Source organism: Phyllostomus hastatus, unplaced genomic scaffold, assembly GCF_019186645.2.
Source record: "Phyllostomus hastatus isolate PE091 unplaced genomic scaffold, TTU_PhHast_1.1 phas_contig_40, whole genome shotgun sequence".
In the NCBI taxonomy this organism is placed as follows: domain Eukaryota; kingdom Metazoa; phylum Chordata; class Mammalia; order Chiroptera; family Phyllostomidae; genus Phyllostomus; species Phyllostomus hastatus.
In genome coordinates this window covers 28,539,096-28,556,102 of record NW_025333872.1, presented here as the reverse complement: position 1 = coordinate 28,556,102, position 17,007 = coordinate 28,539,096, and the positions used below count along the sequence as shown (strand labels likewise).

The 17,007-nt window shown below is 33.3% G+C and overlaps 1 protein-coding gene across 48 annotated transcripts in view; it reads right to left on the bottom strand.

Moving 5' to 3' along the window:
* Positions 1 to 17,007, bottom strand: part of RIMS1 (regulating synaptic membrane exocytosis 1) — a 421,648-nt gene that overhangs the window by 73,902 nt on the left and 330,739 nt on the right. For 36 of the 48 annotated variants that reach the window (XM_045843939.1, XM_045843943.1, XM_045843949.1 and 33 more), the window contains 2 exons: positions 10,119 to 10,231; positions 3,893 to 4,059 (listed from right to left, as the gene is read on the bottom strand). The exons of 11 other annotated variants lie outside the window; for them this stretch is intronic. In XM_045843939.1, the coding sequence (XP_045699895.1) occupies positions 3,893 to 4,059; positions 10,119 to 10,231 (280 nt within the window). Of the gene's footprint in view, positions 1 to 3,892; positions 4,060 to 10,118; positions 10,232 to 16,918; positions 17,005 to 17,007 lie in introns of those variants that run through there. One more of the 48 variants, XM_045843986.1, reaches the window with a different exon arrangement.

The window sequence follows — 17,007 nt, the reverse complement described above, 5'->3', positions numbered from 1 at the left end:
AAGGGATGCCCTTTCCATTTCACACCGGAACTTAGTGCTTAGTTAGTGGAATCCCTAAATGGACAACATATTTGTTGCATAACTATCTCAAACACCAAAGATTTAGGATATGACTCAAGAATCCCTAATATTCTTTAAAAATGATCTTTTAGAGATTGATCATTCAAACATATTTATACTTTCCCACCTATAAGCACCTGATAAGTGCTTAATTTTATTTGTACCCAAAAGGGCTTTTGAAACTAACTTTATAGTTTCATATCTTTTAGGAAGAAGGATGATGATTATCTAAAAGACATTCTCTGAAACTGAACTCAAGACTATTATACAGATGTCCCTACGAAAAAGGCATCCCAGAATGAAATACTTTTGGTATATATTGGAATAAAGATAAACCTTAGAAACAATAATGTGTACTGTGAACCACTAACAGGGAAGTGCAGTAAGCAGTGTTTGGGAAACATTACATTCGTTATACAGAAGGCTGTGCACTTCTCATTTCAGATGTGCTTATCTCAACATTTTCTTGGTTCATAATATGCTTGGACAGAGGATATCAAAACTACATGATATTTTAAGCAACTAAATAGTGCGGCTTTATATATATAATACAGATAAGATCATCTCATATGGTTCCTTCTGTAGTCCTTTATGAGAACTCAGGATACCTGGTTGACTTGTAGGGTATTGAATACTGTTTTGGTGAGTTCTGTAATATCCTCTAAATCTTTTTCCTGATGTCCACAGTAAAATTCACCCAAGGCAACGTACAATAAAACATTGCTTACATCATAGGATGATTAGAGCAAAGACACACAGGGAACCAGAATATAAAAATATGTTTTTTAAGATTTTATTTACTTATTTTTAGAGAGAAGGTAAGGGAGAGGGAAAGAGAGGGAGACAAACATCAATGTGTGGCTGCCTCTCGTGTGTCTCCCACCGGGGGTCTGGACTATAACCCAGGTATGTGCCCTGACTGGGAATTGAACTGGCAGCTCTTCGGTTCACAGGCCGGTGCTCAATCCCCTGAGCCACATCAGCCAGGACTATGTTTTAAACTCTTAAATAGATTATAATCTCATATTATATGGCCTACATATTTAACATCAATGTATATGCAGCCTATATATCATACATTCATGTGGTCTTGGAAAATAAAGTCCTTACATATTATAGGAACTCAAATGTTTCCTACCACTTATTATGACATATAAATATATTCTATCATAATTGATCCGACTTGTTCATCTTTTAACCATGAATTTGAAAAAAAAGGAATCTTAAAACCTATGTAGACTGTTGAAAAGCAGTAGTGTATTGAGAACCATCATTCATCACAGCATTAGCTACAAGAACAGGAAATACTGAAGGCTGAATAGCCTGCAGCCCTGTTCCTTTCCATGAGTCACAGCACTTTCACAGTGATGTCACTTTGTTCTGGTTTTTATTTTTTTCCTTTCATGCCAAACCCTCCTCTCAGGTTTTTAGCCATAGGGTGGATGATGGATGCAAAATCACTCTGTGTGTGTACACACGTAAGGCTATTTAAGGAGAAGAACGTATGTGAACAGAGAACTCATTTCTGCATCAGGAGAAAGATCTGCCTCTTGCCACATCTCATTCCTCTCTATTCCTCCTAAGTATTCTAAGAAATGAAATATCTGCCGAATGTGGAAGATCACTGACCTAAAATAACAAGAAAGTTACTAATATAACAACAATAATATCTTTAGCCATTAGCTTTAGTGCCTAACATATAATCCACGTATATGAAATAAGAATTATTTTTAGTTCATATATGTTCTAAACTACAGAGAAGAAGGGAAGCTAAAAACACTGGAATGCCCTAAGAAAATGAATTTTTAATTAAGAAACTTATTTTTACCATTTTTAGGTATACCCCTCTCTGTACCACCTTCACTAAATAAGAAAAGTCATATGAATCAAGGAGGCAAAGAATCCTCTATCTTTTGCTTCTTGTCATGGTACAATTATAACTAGTGTTGGTTTGTTAAATGGCACTTTGCCCAGTGACATTGGCTCCAAGCACTAACACTGTTTCTTCTGATCCCTTCCTAGAAAATCAGAGTTAATGTTTGCTGAGCTGCCTAATGTTTCTCTCTTCTTTGACTTTTTTCCTCAAAAATCACATAGCCAAACTTTTCCCCAAAGTAAAAATCTGAATAATCCTCTTCTCTTGAAATTGTAAGAGAAAGATAATGGACCTGAAAATTATTCTTGTAATTGGTTAGTAATATGACTTCAATACACTAGTAATACTCTATAGCATAGGAGTTAATTTAAGGTACTTGGCTCTACTGTGAACAAAAAGAAAAATTACTTCAAGAAGTATTGTTTTACAATTATTTTAGTAACTTTTTCATAGTAATTAAAAGTGAAGAAGTCCTGTTTAAGCCCCATTTATTGATATTCTTGTTAAATTAAATAGGTTTTGAAATATACTAACTTGTAAGCATTTCAAGAAAAAGGAATCTATTAGAATAATTTTCACCCTTGATCCTAAGCAACTCAAAAAGGCTATGTTCTTTTGCTTTTCTAATTTTCTTAAAATCTAGAGAATTTAATATTCTATTAGGCCAGATACTTAGAATTTTGAAATAAAGATAAAATAAATTCTATCAATATTTTTATCATGTGGAATATTAGAGTATGACATTGTTCATTAACAATAAGATAATTACTCTCAATTTTCTTCAACAGATGAGCTAGGTGCAGGGAAACCCAGGAAGAAGGAATGCTTTAGAATACATTTTACTGCACATCATGAAAATGTGTGATAACATTAGACTTACAGAGTATTAGGAATGCAACTGCTCTTATTTTGAACATTTATATTTCTTGGTCTTTTCCTCAAACCCAAAATTCTATCAATGAATCTTCTATTTCTATAAACTAGTTAAGAACAAATATAAAATATGGGTTGTTCACACTGAGTCTGCTTTACAGAATTAAGGTGGCACTTGGTCCTGTGGTCTTTTCCCTTTCAGCAGGTACTTGCCTTGTAAGAACACGAGAGCACCACTGGTGATTTAAACAACATGTACATTTCTTAGAGCTCACATAATGTAAACTTTCTTATCATATCCACTCATACCTACACTGAAAGCTGACCAACTACAAATTACAGCCCATGGAGAAAATGCAGCAGGTTTCTTGTTTTATTTTGTAAATAGAATTTTATTGGAGCACAGCCATGCTCACTTGTTTACATAGTGTTCACATACAGAGACAATGCTGAATAGATGTGACAGTGTTCTGCATAGCTTGAAATATTTACTCTCTCTTTACAGAAGATAGATATTTATCTATCTCTTTTTTTTTAAAGATTTTATTTACTTATTTTTAGAGAGGGAAGGGAGGGAGAGAGAGAGAGAGAGAGAGAGAAACATCAATGTGCGGTTGCTGGGGTTTATGGCCTGCAACCCAGGCATGTACCCTGGCTGGGAATCGAACCTGGGACACTTTGGTTCCCAGCCCGCGCTCAATCCACTGAGCTACGCCAGCCAGGCGATATTTATCTATCTCTTTACTGAAAAAGCTTTCTGACACTGGACTAAAGGATGCTCCCTGGATTTAATCATATCAGAAGGAAATTCCTGCCCATGTGACTGAGCGACCTCTAAGGTTATGACTACAGTTACCAGCCATATGTTACAGTAGACAGCGCCACACTGTCTATTGGGGATACTACACAATAGTTAATAAATGTTCAACTCACTCCCCTCCCAGTTATTTTAATTAAATGTTAGTGTTTCTGTTTTCTGTTACTTGACCTAGACAGTATTTTTGCAAGAATATTTGGCAAGGTGGCTCCACCTGTATATCGTGGACAAAGACTGAGTTGATAGGAACAGTATTGCCAACTCACCTGATTCTACCCCTGGGGCGCTCAGATTGCTCTGACATAAAGCTTGTGCTGCTGAGGCGTGAGGCACTGCTGGTTCTGGAAATGGCGGACACATCACTGACATCACTATCTGATGATTTGGCAGAGACGTTATCACAGCTTCTGTACTGATCTTTATGTATGCTATACTAAAGATTAAAAACAAGAAAGCATGAGCTCCATCTTCAGATTGTGGAAAAATGAGACATACATGGTGAGGATAATGACTACTTAGCCAACACCAAATACAAATGTACCTTCATAAAAGCAGGTGTGGAATATAAAACAATCCAAATGTTAACATAATACATGATTCCAATGTAAAACTCTTACATCCTTTGAGTGGTAAGGAATGGTTTTTGGAGATTGAATTATAAACACAAAAGTTAAATGCCTGGGTGGAGAATTCATTGAATTATTTGCATGTACTTAAAACCTCAAAATTGCATTATTTTTTCTAGTACACCAGTTTCTCTTTTCTTGCTTTTGTTTTCATTATTGCTTATTCACCTTCTACTCCATCCATGGTATGGATTGCTTCCATCTGTCTGTTCTTCTTGATTCTTTCTAAAACTATTCAATTTACCTACATCCCTTCCTGCTCTATAACACTGCCCTGTATCAAATTTCTTCAAAAATATCTCTTTACAAAAAATGGTTGATACTAAAACTGAGCGGCTGTGCCAAAGAGTAAAGCAATGGCAGCAAAGAGTGGACTTTGGCTCGAAACTATATATTATGGTTTAATTAGACATTTTCATGTTTATACTATCAACTCAGTGTTAAAAATAAAAAAATGGCATTCCTATTAAAATTTCAACATACACTATAGCTTATATTTAAATGTGTTCAAATTTGTCTTTGATATTCGTTACCTAAGGTTTTAGAATCAGGGGAAAGATTAAAGCATGCAAAGCTGTTAAAGAAGTTAATCTGTTCTCCTTTCTATCTCACTGTCTTATTGTAACTGATCACACAGTGAAAGCTTTATATATTATTATATGTTTTATTTATAAAATAATAAATTTAGGTAATTACATAAAATTTTATAATACCTAATGTATAAGTCCTTTTATCTTAGGTCCTAGAAGGTAAGATAACTTCTTATGTAAGAGAAAAGAACACATAGGTAAAATAAACACATGATTAAACATTGAGTATTTAAGTTTCTTATCAAGAGACTGAATTTTAGATTTATGTGTTAAGGTATGAAAATAGGAAATGTCTGTTAAGCCTGTAGAAAAATTCACCCACCCTTTGATGCTCTATATTAGATGAGTTTTAATAAATCTAAAATAATCCAAACACTCTACTTCTAAAAATTTGTATAAGCAATTTGCCCCTCTAAAGAACATGAAATAAACTGATGCTAAAACTTGGACCTATATACACAAAAAGAAGTATAACACAATATTTAAAGAAAACTCTAGAGAAGGGAATCATGTTTATTTAACATGACTTAACATCAGTTGACAGTAGTTCAGGCCTAAGGTATTTAAATGCTAGTTTCAATTCTTCATCTCTCATGTATATGTAGAGGACATGAAAACAATTCCAAATTTACAGAATATCTATAAAATTATCTTTCCTAATATTTTTTTGTAATTGTGTGATATTTTGATAGCCATATGCATACTCCAAAAGGAAATTCATATATGTTTTGTCCAGAACTGAGCCATTTCTACAACTTTGGGCATGATTTGAAAGTAACATGATTTAAGATATTGTATTTGAAGTAATGGGATAATGTTTATCACCAAATTCTGTCCTATCTGATAGCATGATCCTGACTGACGTGATTTATTTCAGTCAGAACCGTTTTTTAAATTTACAGAGTAGATGTGGTAAAGCCTTAACATGCTTATACAGTAGAACCTGACTTTAATACTGCTACTGGAGTATAAATATAACTCATATTATTTGTTTTAGAAACTATAGTGTTGCCAAGTAAATATGTCATGCAATTATTATAGTGCTTCCAATCATATTGAAATAATAGCTTGTTCACGGTAGAATCCAAGAACTGGGTTCTAACACCACACAAGTTTACCCTGCAGCAGCAGACTTTCTGGCACCGCAGTGACACCCCAAACACACGTTCCCCTTACCTGACAAATGTCAGTGTCAGTAGTGGAGACTATATAGCACAGGATAAAGGAGTGCACGTAGAACTACTTATCCAGCTAAAGAGCTTTTCCTTTTCTGTAAGCCATCTCTTCCTTTACCTTGTGTATATAACTTTTGATATTCCAGCAAAGAGATAAAATGAGAGATTTTTAAAAGACTGTAGGTTATGCTAAATTTTTCTATATTGGGGTAAAGAATGATCTATTATTCTGACATCACATTACAGTTTACCTCGATTAGTTGAAGAAATGATATACTTTAATATTCACTTCATACTGCTATATTTAGCAGTAAAATCTATTAAAAGTTTAAATAATCGGCATTTTATCAGGCACAATTTCTTAAATTTCCTATTTAAAATTAAATACTTGAATGGAAATACATTAATTATATTTTGAGAAACACAATATCCTCAGGAGGAGTGTGTACTGATCACGCAGCAGAGAAGTCAGTCCTTGGTGTGGGGAAGTTCTAATTGTAGTGCTGCTATTTTTATACATAATAATAAATATCTAGCAGCTACCTACAATGCACATTACATCAGTCTTAGGTGCTGTTCCTGGTTTACAGAAAATAAACACTTTTTAAAATGTGAGTTCCTAAATGCAAATTCACCCTCCAGTTATGAATTTAACCCCATCATTAAGGCATGCAACTCTGTGTAACATCAATGAGGAAAACAGCGCGGTGTCACATTTCTGCAATACCAGGGTAGTTTTGTGTCTTTTTCAAAAGCAAAGTTAGTGCTCATTCCTTACTCAGGATGAATGTTAGGGGCAGTCAGTCTTTTAAAGGTGGTGCCAGGTTTGAAACATCTTAGCAACATTTGTCTGGTACTTCTTTGCCCTGAAGAAAGTTAAGGTCTACTGGTGTTATAAATATTTTGAGAATGATGAGATAATTTCTAAGTTGGCAGAATTTTAACTAAAGTGTACTGCTTTACCCAAAATGTCAAATAGTTTAAGGTGCTAAAAAAGAATAAAGGAATAAGGTTTAAAATTAAATGTATATTAAATTTACAACAATGCTAGTTCTTGTTTATGTGAATAAATATGTATTTTTGTAAATAATAAAAAAGCAGGGGTTAGGGGGTAAAAAATGAAGATGATTTCTCAAGTATATGAGAGAGACTTGAGGTAACTGGAAGCTAGAAATTTTATTGTAAGCATTAGGCCAAAATATATTAGAATTATGAAGGGTATCCTTTACTTGACATATAAAATAAACAGCTAATCACTTGTTATTTTATCTTACATATTTTTACTATCCTATGTTCTTATAAGTTTAAAGATATAGCTTTGATCTCACATTTACTGATAAAATGTACTCATTTTATTTATGTAATAACATCAATTTATGCAGTCAGTAAGAACACCAGTAACATATTTAAAAGTAACATTTAAAAAATATTCAGATAAGAGGAACAGAAAAAGATGCCTGTGTAAAAAAGGGAGAAAAATGAGAATGTGATAATTAAACTGTATGCAAACTAAAAGCTGTAGGGAGCCTCTGAAGGAGCCATGCTAGGGCACAGCACACATTTCAATGGTGGGAAAGCAAAACAAAGAGGCACCTAAGTTCCCATCAGGAGTTCCGGGCTTATCACCGTCCAGAAAGCCTTTACCACTTTTGGTAAAGGCCCACTTTCTCCTGGTCCTCAGTTTCATACATTTGGTAAACAAAAGAGCTGGAATAGAAAATTACCCTAAAGTAATTTTAAGTTCTAAATTACTATGAGCCAGAGAACTTGGAATCTTCCAAGCCAGATAAGCTTCCTTTTGATTTATTATGAATATAAGGATCAGTGATCATTTGGCATCCAGAGTACTTCATTTTGTAGATTTTTTTGATCAACTGATTAATGATTTGAGTCTTAGTTCATAATACTGCAGAAAGGCTTTGGTGTTTTGCCCTGATTCTTTATTTATGCCTCACTTCCTATATATTAACTCCCTATTTGACCTCATCCTTTGACATAATTCTAAGAAGCCGGTAACGCATTTCCTGGTTTAATGAAGATTCTCCAGTTTAAAGAACATTTCTGAATAACTGCATCCAATTGTGGAGAAAGAAATCATAAATTACCCTGCCTTCTAACTCTTAGTTCATTTGTAGTACAAGAAAACAAAAATGATAATGATACCCATAAAGAAGACAGGCAAGCTGATTAAGTGGTGATACCACACAGAAAAAAAACACAAAGAATATACATGGAGCTGGAATCAGCAATTCTATAAAACATTAAGATACTTTACTAGTAGTTTTTTTTTTGCCTTTACTACTTTCACTTTGTAAAATGTTGTTTCAGAGTCCTAGGGAACTGAGTCAGTGGTCACAGCGACCACAAGCATTGTCTCTGTTGGAAATCCTTCGGCAGTTAACCTAAAACATAAAGCGACAAAATGCAACTAACACACAAGACTCTATGGCAGCCCAGTGATAAATCATATTTGGCAACCACCTCTACCTTTTGTATAAGTTTCTGAATATCTGGCTCTATAGTGGCCAATCTCCATAATTTAAATATAAGTAGGTTTTTTCACCCTTCCTCCCACCCCCTTTCTCCCTGGTAACCATGGTTTATTCTCTGTATTTGTAAACCTGTTTGTTTTGTTTGATCATTTTTTGTTTTTGCATATAAGTGAAATCATATTGTATTTGCCCTTCTATGTCTGAGTTATTTCAGTTATCATAATACCCTCTAAGTCCACCCATGTCCACCCATGTTGTCACAAATGGCAAGATTCCATCCTTTTATATGACTGAGTAATACTTCATTACACATCGGTCCTACATAGTTTATCTGTATGTCCATCTATCAGTGGACACCTGAGGTTCTTCCATATATTGGCTATTGTAAATAACACTGTGATGATAAGATGAGTACATATTTGGGGGGAATATAGTCAATAATATCCTAATAACTTTGTACAATGTCAGATGGTTTCTAGACATTGCAGTGATGACTTTGTGAGATATTTAAATATTAAATAACTATGTTGCACACCTTATAATATTGTATGCTAACTACATTTTAATAAATATAAATAGATTTCTCTAGGTTCATATTTCAAGCTAACAATATTGATTTAGTACAGTTTTATTTTGAATTTCTAAAAGGTCATTACTTCCAAAAGGTCTTCTTGATACCAAATTATAACACAGGTTTTCCTGTAATGGCTTATGCCACTTTTGTAGTACTCTAAAAAAGTTTTTTAAGTAAGCCACATAATATATATGTTATTTCATGAAGTATAAAGTTCTATGCATATATTAATTAAAATTATTAGATCATGATTAGCACATTGTAAATTCCTTACTGTAGTCTTACAAAATAATATTGAAGTATAAGTTAAATGTTTATTGGCACGTGTAATTGCATGGATTTCAGTTTCTAAGAGTTTGAAATCAGCATCTTATCTTACTAAAGACAGAGCAATAAGATATCCCACATCACATGATTTTAGTCATTCAGTAACAAATTTCAATAGTAAATTTCCACCAAAAATGGCACTTAATACTAAAAATCTGTAACTTAATATTTAAATGTAATATTAAATGGTATTCAAGTGATAAAATGGCTTTATCTATCTTGCTTACTTATCTGAATTTGATTATGGATAACTGATCATTAAGTAACTTTGTTTTTTTTAACATTTTAATTGAATTTATTGGGGTGACATTGACTAATAAAATTATATAGGTTTAAGGTGTGCAGTTCTTTAACATAACATCTGTATATTGTGTTGCATTTCACAACCCCAAGTCAAGGCTCCTGTCACCATTTATCCACCCTTCACCCTCTTGTACCTGCCTCCACCCACCCTTTTCCTCTGGCAATCACCATACTGTTGTCTGTGACTTTAATATCAAGTATTTATAATTCCTTTTTAGAAAAAAACATTACATCCAAATTAGTAAAGTTGTATCTTGTGAAAATAGCAAGAAGAGAAAGGTCATGTTGCAAGACTAGCATTTGCATAGTTTCTCTTATATATCTCACTGCTTGCTAGTCCTACCTGGTACACACACTGCACATTTATAAAAAAGAGGCTATTGGTTGGGTATTAACTAGTTTTACCTTGGAATATTGCTCGCGATCAAGTTCTTGACTAGAACCAGACCCTGTTGTCTGCTTAAATCGATGCACTTTCATTTTCATCTGTCTCGTTCGCTCCTCCACTACTAAGCTTGCTGCAAAAACACACAATGGAAGCCTATTAACACATTAGAAGCGCCTTTTAGAAAGTGAATGGTTTAAGATTTTAATGCTTTTGACATGACTTTAATTAAATGGAGTTTAGAGATAACACATGATTAGTACATTAAACAAAATGCAGAATATACAATGCTAGCAATGCTAATGTAAAAAAGAACATGACTGAACTCACACAGAATGGGGAACAAAAAATATTAGTAACAAAATACTCTACTTCTTCATCTGATATGAAATATTTTAAGTTCCATTCATAAATGACCACATGAAACAAAATTTAATTGTGAAAATATGTTTTATGTTTAGTCCACTGGTTGTGGCATGTGCATATGTAGAGAAAACAAATATGCACACTGAACACTCCACACACACACCCACGTGCTTGCATGCATGCACACGCCCGTTGCACCTCCTCAGCTAGGAGTCACCTAGAAACTGTTTTGACTGAGAAGAATCTGCTTCTAGGAGTTATTCTTATTAAGTTATTAATTTCTATTGGTAGCTTTTCTTAAACATTTGCCAGTCTTAAAATTGAACTAAGAGTAAAGATTAGTTTTCTGTTTCTGATGGTTATGTCTGACCATGTATACAAAATTAGTAAGTTTAAAAAACATGATATAAAAATTTTTGGCTCTGTAATTTATAATATGTGAAGAACTATATTTCATTTAAGCCTTTGTTAATCTCTTAAGTAACAGGTGAAACTGTTTAGATAGGAATAATTACAGCCTTTAATAAAATTGTTATTTTAAGTCAGAATCCACCATAAGTGGCTCGGTTTCAAGACCCCGCCTGCAATGTTCACGCTGTCACAGACGAAGAGGAAGAAAGAGCTCAGGAAGCAGAGGAATGCAGAGTCGGACCCAGACACGCACTTGTGTTGGGTGATGCCTATGTTGACATTCTGATAGCTTATTTTTTGCCAGTTTCCTGGACTATTCAACCTCTTCAAGTGCTAAGATTTGCTTCTAAATAGTGTATATACACATATACATGAAAAAATTCTGTTGTGATGAATGTACTGGGCTGTCCACAAAAAGGCCCTAATAATTTAAAGGATAATGGGAAGCTGATATATCCGATTGACTTGACTGTTGACTCCATCTCTTGCAAGAAGTTTATAAAAACTACTTGACAGATTTTTTCATTGCAATGACCAAACATGGCCCATCATCCTTGATAAAGGACACTGACACCCATTTTAAAAATTAAGTAAAAATTTAAAACATTAGGTAGCTTTTGTTGTGTGTTCAAGTACAGACTAAATGTTCAAATCATACTTTTACCACCAAATATTAGAAGTTAAGCTTTGCTTAAATTCAATAAATTAGACAGATAACTATCAATCCCTAACATCAGTTATGTGAATTAAGCAATGACACATGCTTGCTTTGAAAATGGTGACTTCACAGACAGTAAATATTAACTATTAATGATTAAAAGATGGGTCAATGAAATCTTGAGAAAAGCAGTACAGAAATTTGTTAATTACTATATAACATATAAGGAGCCAAAATGAATATTATAATGCAAAATGTTAATTGGGAGTAATAAGAAATTGAGACAAAGTTATTGAAAAATGTCTTATATTTATAGAAAGCTATATGCAATATATTTTACAATATATACAAATATCTGTTCCATGCCTTCTGCCTATGGTGTGGGTACTTCAGGGGCACTTGCTTAGTCTTTGAGCTTTGAAGAAGCCAAACAAACTGTGATAATCAGTTGTATTTTATAATTAAAGCTAAAGCAAATCAAAGCAATCTCTACTTGGTATAAAAACAGATTTAAATGATATTAGCTCAATTTTCTCATCAAATGATATTAATTTTATTTGAAGAGCTTCTAGACATCGATCCACCCAGAACTTTGTAACCTCCACGTTAAGCACCAGGTAATTTTTAGGGAGGGTGGTGACTTGACACTAAAGAGATTATTTCCCAGGAGCTTCTCACCTAACTCACCTGAAATCATTCTGGCGGTTCTGGCCAGAGGGCTTTGCTGGGATAATACCGGTCCCTCTAAATAGGATTATTTAGCTTAGGACACAGCTGCACTAAGTCTTTACAAAACACAAAACTAAATCATGAGAAGGGAGCGGTAGCCTAGCTAAAGTTATTTTTGTCTTCAAACCACACACAAGAATAACTCTGATTGGAATTTGCAGGTGACAAAAGTAAATACAATTTTAAAAGTCTGATTTATTACAGTTGTCTAATGGAAAGCATTAGATATTATTAAAAACAAAGACAGATTAAAATAATTCTTTTTTTCATGCCACATGCTTTGCTATATAAATTCCTAATCTATTGATGTGGTTGAACATTGATGAATCTACAAACCCAGCAAAAATCATTTACAAATGTTGTTTATGCCTATAAGGATTTGTCTTTTATCTACTCCTTAATAAGATTATTAAAGAATCCTGTGACTTAAAAAAAAAGCTTAAATGTCTTCAATAAATCTTCTTTAACCCATCACAGAAAAATTTCTATAGAATCACCTCCTCCAAGGAGAATGTAATTTTCTGGGAAAGAAACTCTTTTGACTTACCAGTCATTTGTAATTTGCTTTAAAATATTATGAATGTTATAGGTATAGATGCTTTCTGATCACTATAAACTTAAACCTTTCATAAATATATTTAAAATACTAATTATGAATCTGCAATTATATAAAGATGAAGTTGGTCTGATCTTCAAATTTCTTAAGTATTTCACAATTCTTCCTCTGCATCTAAGTTAACATAAAATTGAAATTTCAAATGTTTGTATTTATTGGCAAAAAAAAATCCACACATTACATTGTTAAACTTTTCTATTTTCAAGTATTTTAGGTGAAATATGATTGTAAAAGAAAACATAAAAATTTCTATATGATTAAATATATTAAGGTAAAAAGATTCAACAGTATTTTATAACAAGGTTAGCTAGTACAGGTGACAAATGTAATACATGATAAAATCTGGACAGAATAATTAAGCTTGTCTAGTTAATTACAATATGCTGTCATATAGTATGAATAGAAAAATTAATGCCTCTGCTTCCTTGCTGCATAGTAATATGACGAGAGCTCGGCGATAGTGGAGCCCCATCTTTCCTCAGTGCATGACTAGAAACAGCAGTGATAAATAACCGCTTATCTGGAAATTGTCAGGTACAATGGAATATATGAATGAAATACCTAAAATGCCTTAGTTATTGGCAGCATTGAAAAAAATCCCCTCTCTGAAGCACTTTATTTTAAAAAATCACTTATAGGGGAACTCAAATATAAGAAACAATATGAAACATTGAGATTAAAGAGTAATAAAAGATGAAAAAAATTAGCTTACTGAATCTTTAATCAGTATAAAAATTATAAATCCTGGATAGAAAAATAATTTGATACTTGAAAATTCAAAATGTAATACTAATCTGTACTCACAGTTTTTAGACTTCAGAGGAATATAAATTAAGATGAACAAACATTCTCCATACAAGGGGGACCTCCCAAAAACCAGGATTTATTTATAAAAAATTGTGCATTTATTCTTACATATTTAAATTTCAGTCACCTTCAAAGTACTCTCCATTCGATGTAATACAGCTACCAAGACATTTTCCACTGCTCAAAACAGTTTTTGAATCCATCAACTTTAAATGCCTTTTAGTGATTCTGCCATTTTATCCTTTGACCTCTTCCACATCAGCAAAATGTTTCCTTTTGAGGACTTTTTTCATCCAGGGAAATAAAAAAAAGGTTGCTCAGGATGAGATCAGGTGAATAGGGAGGGTGGGGCCCAGGGTCACGCCATTTTTGGTCAAAAACTGCTGAAGACTCAGCATGGTATGGACAGATGCACTCATAAATTACCCATTATAAAATGGGCAAACACACTGTCTTCCAAAAAAAATTAACTGAAGCTGAACACAACCTCTCCCAACAATGCCCACTGGTACAATAATACAGATGAGTTCCGAGAACACTCACCTAGGGGAGAAGTCTGTACTACGTGGGACCTACCCTTCAGAAGATAGTTCCAGTTTTGGGGGTTACCCCCCTCATATACCTGGAAGCAATGTGGAAAAATGGTAACAACCCAAGACTGGGAATAACTGAGTATAGATTCAGCACTAGACCCACTCCCATTCATCAATGCTGCACTGATCAATTCTTGGTGTGTCTCTCCACTATGGAGTTTTCTGTGTAAAGTGAAGAGATTACTTAGAGTAATCTCCTGTTGCTTTAGTCTATGATTCAAACATCAGTTCAGTAGGGTACTGGTGTTGGTGAAGTATTTTTTTATTTTTCACATTTTCAAGACTTTCTCTTTGTTCTGTTACCTAATTTCCAGCATTTTAAAATTTGCCAATGAATCAAGACTACATATATTGAAAAAAAAATTGGCCAGTTGTATTTTACATTATTTTTATTGTTTATTTTCCAATAAAAAATATATTTATTGCATGTTTATACTTTTTAGTCACAGAAGTATAGTAAGCAACTTTGATTTAATATTTATATACCCTCTACCTCACCAACCACGTATACAGTATATGTACACGGACATTAAATGTATAAATATTTTGACTATAACAGAAATGCCCTAGTTCTGGGTCATTATCCTAGAATAAAATGCATTTGAATTTGCAAGTGTCAAAATATGCCAAATTGTTTCTCTTGTGCCCTTGTATATTTCTTTTGGATGTTAAGGATTATACTATAATGACATTAACAATAAAATAAAGCCAACATCTATCCAGCATGTGAAACATGAAACACAACAACAACGCACATTAGTTACAAACATCAAATTGTCTTTAAAGGCTGAAAAAAATAACCTGCATTCTGGTAAATAACTGACGTGGAATGCTAGCATGGGTTTAACAGGTAATTTATATGTACAATTACTCAAACCTCAGCACAGCCCAAACCACAGCATTGTCTCTTGTTCTAGCGTGTCGATAATCACTGAGCCATCTAAAACAACACTCAGGGTTTCCAACCACTGACAGTCCTTTCTGTGTCAAAATTGCTAAGCCCCTGAGTAACACTGAACACATGAGTCAGATATTTGACAGATAAGAAGTTCAGGCTCTTGATGAAAGAATCTGTCATTTTACCTGTCATTTCCTGTTACACAGGATTAGTTTTCTCAAAATGCATTTCAGTTTTTAGAGGGAACACTGTCTCCTTAAGAGACAACTCTTCAAATACCATCTTTCTGAAGAGCAGCCCCTGCAGCAAAGGCTTCCCTGGGAAACAGAATCACTCCCTGAGAGCTCGTGTTGTTTATCTTGAGTGATCTCTGATACGTGTACCCACAACTTTTCATTATTTCAATTACACTGATGTTAAAAGAATCTCTGTTGAAAAGTTTGATGTAGCATAAATGCTATATTCGACATCAATTTTTTGACAGTCTCTTCCTTTTTTCTGTAATAAGTGTTCACACATTTTAAAATTTGTAAAAAATACAATATTTAAAGCACATATATATCTATAAAGGAAAAAAATTAAAAAGCCTATCCATTTAATCTGTCTGCCTTCTATTTTCCTCAGCACTTCCCTCTACAGATCCCGGGAATAAAGGAGTAACATGTGCTAGCTCAACAGGGCACTTCTTGCTGGTTGAGGCGTGGTTGATACAAGTGTTAAATACCTTGAAGTCTCAAAAGCCTGTAATACTATTATAAATAACCACATTGCAATCAGCAGGATGGGAAAACAGGGTGAAAACCAGTTCTGAACCATTTTACATGGGCTGCTTTGCCCTCTAGGCCAGAATGACAACTACTTTTTTGGGTTTGTAGGAAAGAAAGATAAGTTAGACATTTTCACTAGTGGAACTCTAAATATTTATGAATAAACATTTCCTGTGTGTTCAGGAAAAGCATTTCCCTGGAAAATGAAGAAAATTGAATCTTCAGAATCTTCACATAACAGGATATGAATCATCTGGCCTAATATCTACTAAATATGCATCCAATAAAGATATAAATAAAATTGAAGTCCTTTTCTACTTAATGAGAGTTAAAATAATGCTGGGTCCTTAGAAAACACAAATTATTTATTTTTAGCAAAAGTCGAGTACCAAATTTGTTCCTATAACGTGTTTCACAGCCACGGTATACTATTGAAGTAAATATGAAAACATCATTTATACAATAACTAATGTAACAGAAAATTATTAAAGTAATTTTATGTGGACTGCACCAAAAGAAGGTTCCATATCAATTATATTTTGTAAGATTTGCTTCAAACTGTTCTTACCAATATTTAAAGAAGGGAAGTATAGGTAATTTATTTGACCATTTTAAATAAAAACCTGTACTGTAAAGTGTACTTGACTAGAGACAATCTTTAAAAATACCCCTTATTACCTCATTACAATAATAATCATAAATGTTATTAATGAAACAGGAAAGCAAAAAGCATCAAATGCTATTAACTTTTGTTCCTGTTCAAATCATTTAATCACTTGAAATCTAATTGCCTTTATTCTGTGTAAATTACACATTTTTCATGATAAAGAAAATTCATATTTGTAGAAAACATATTATAATGTGTTTTGTTACAATTCAAAATTGCTTCCAAAAGCCAAAGTTAATGCACTTAAGAAATACTATCCAAAGGCATATAACTTAGAAATTTATTATGATAATAGCATTTTTTCTCACCTTGAAGTCATTTAATTTCTGGTTCTGTTTGATCTTCTTATTGCATCATTTCAATGCCCCCAAACTACATTCATGGGCTCTTTAAAACT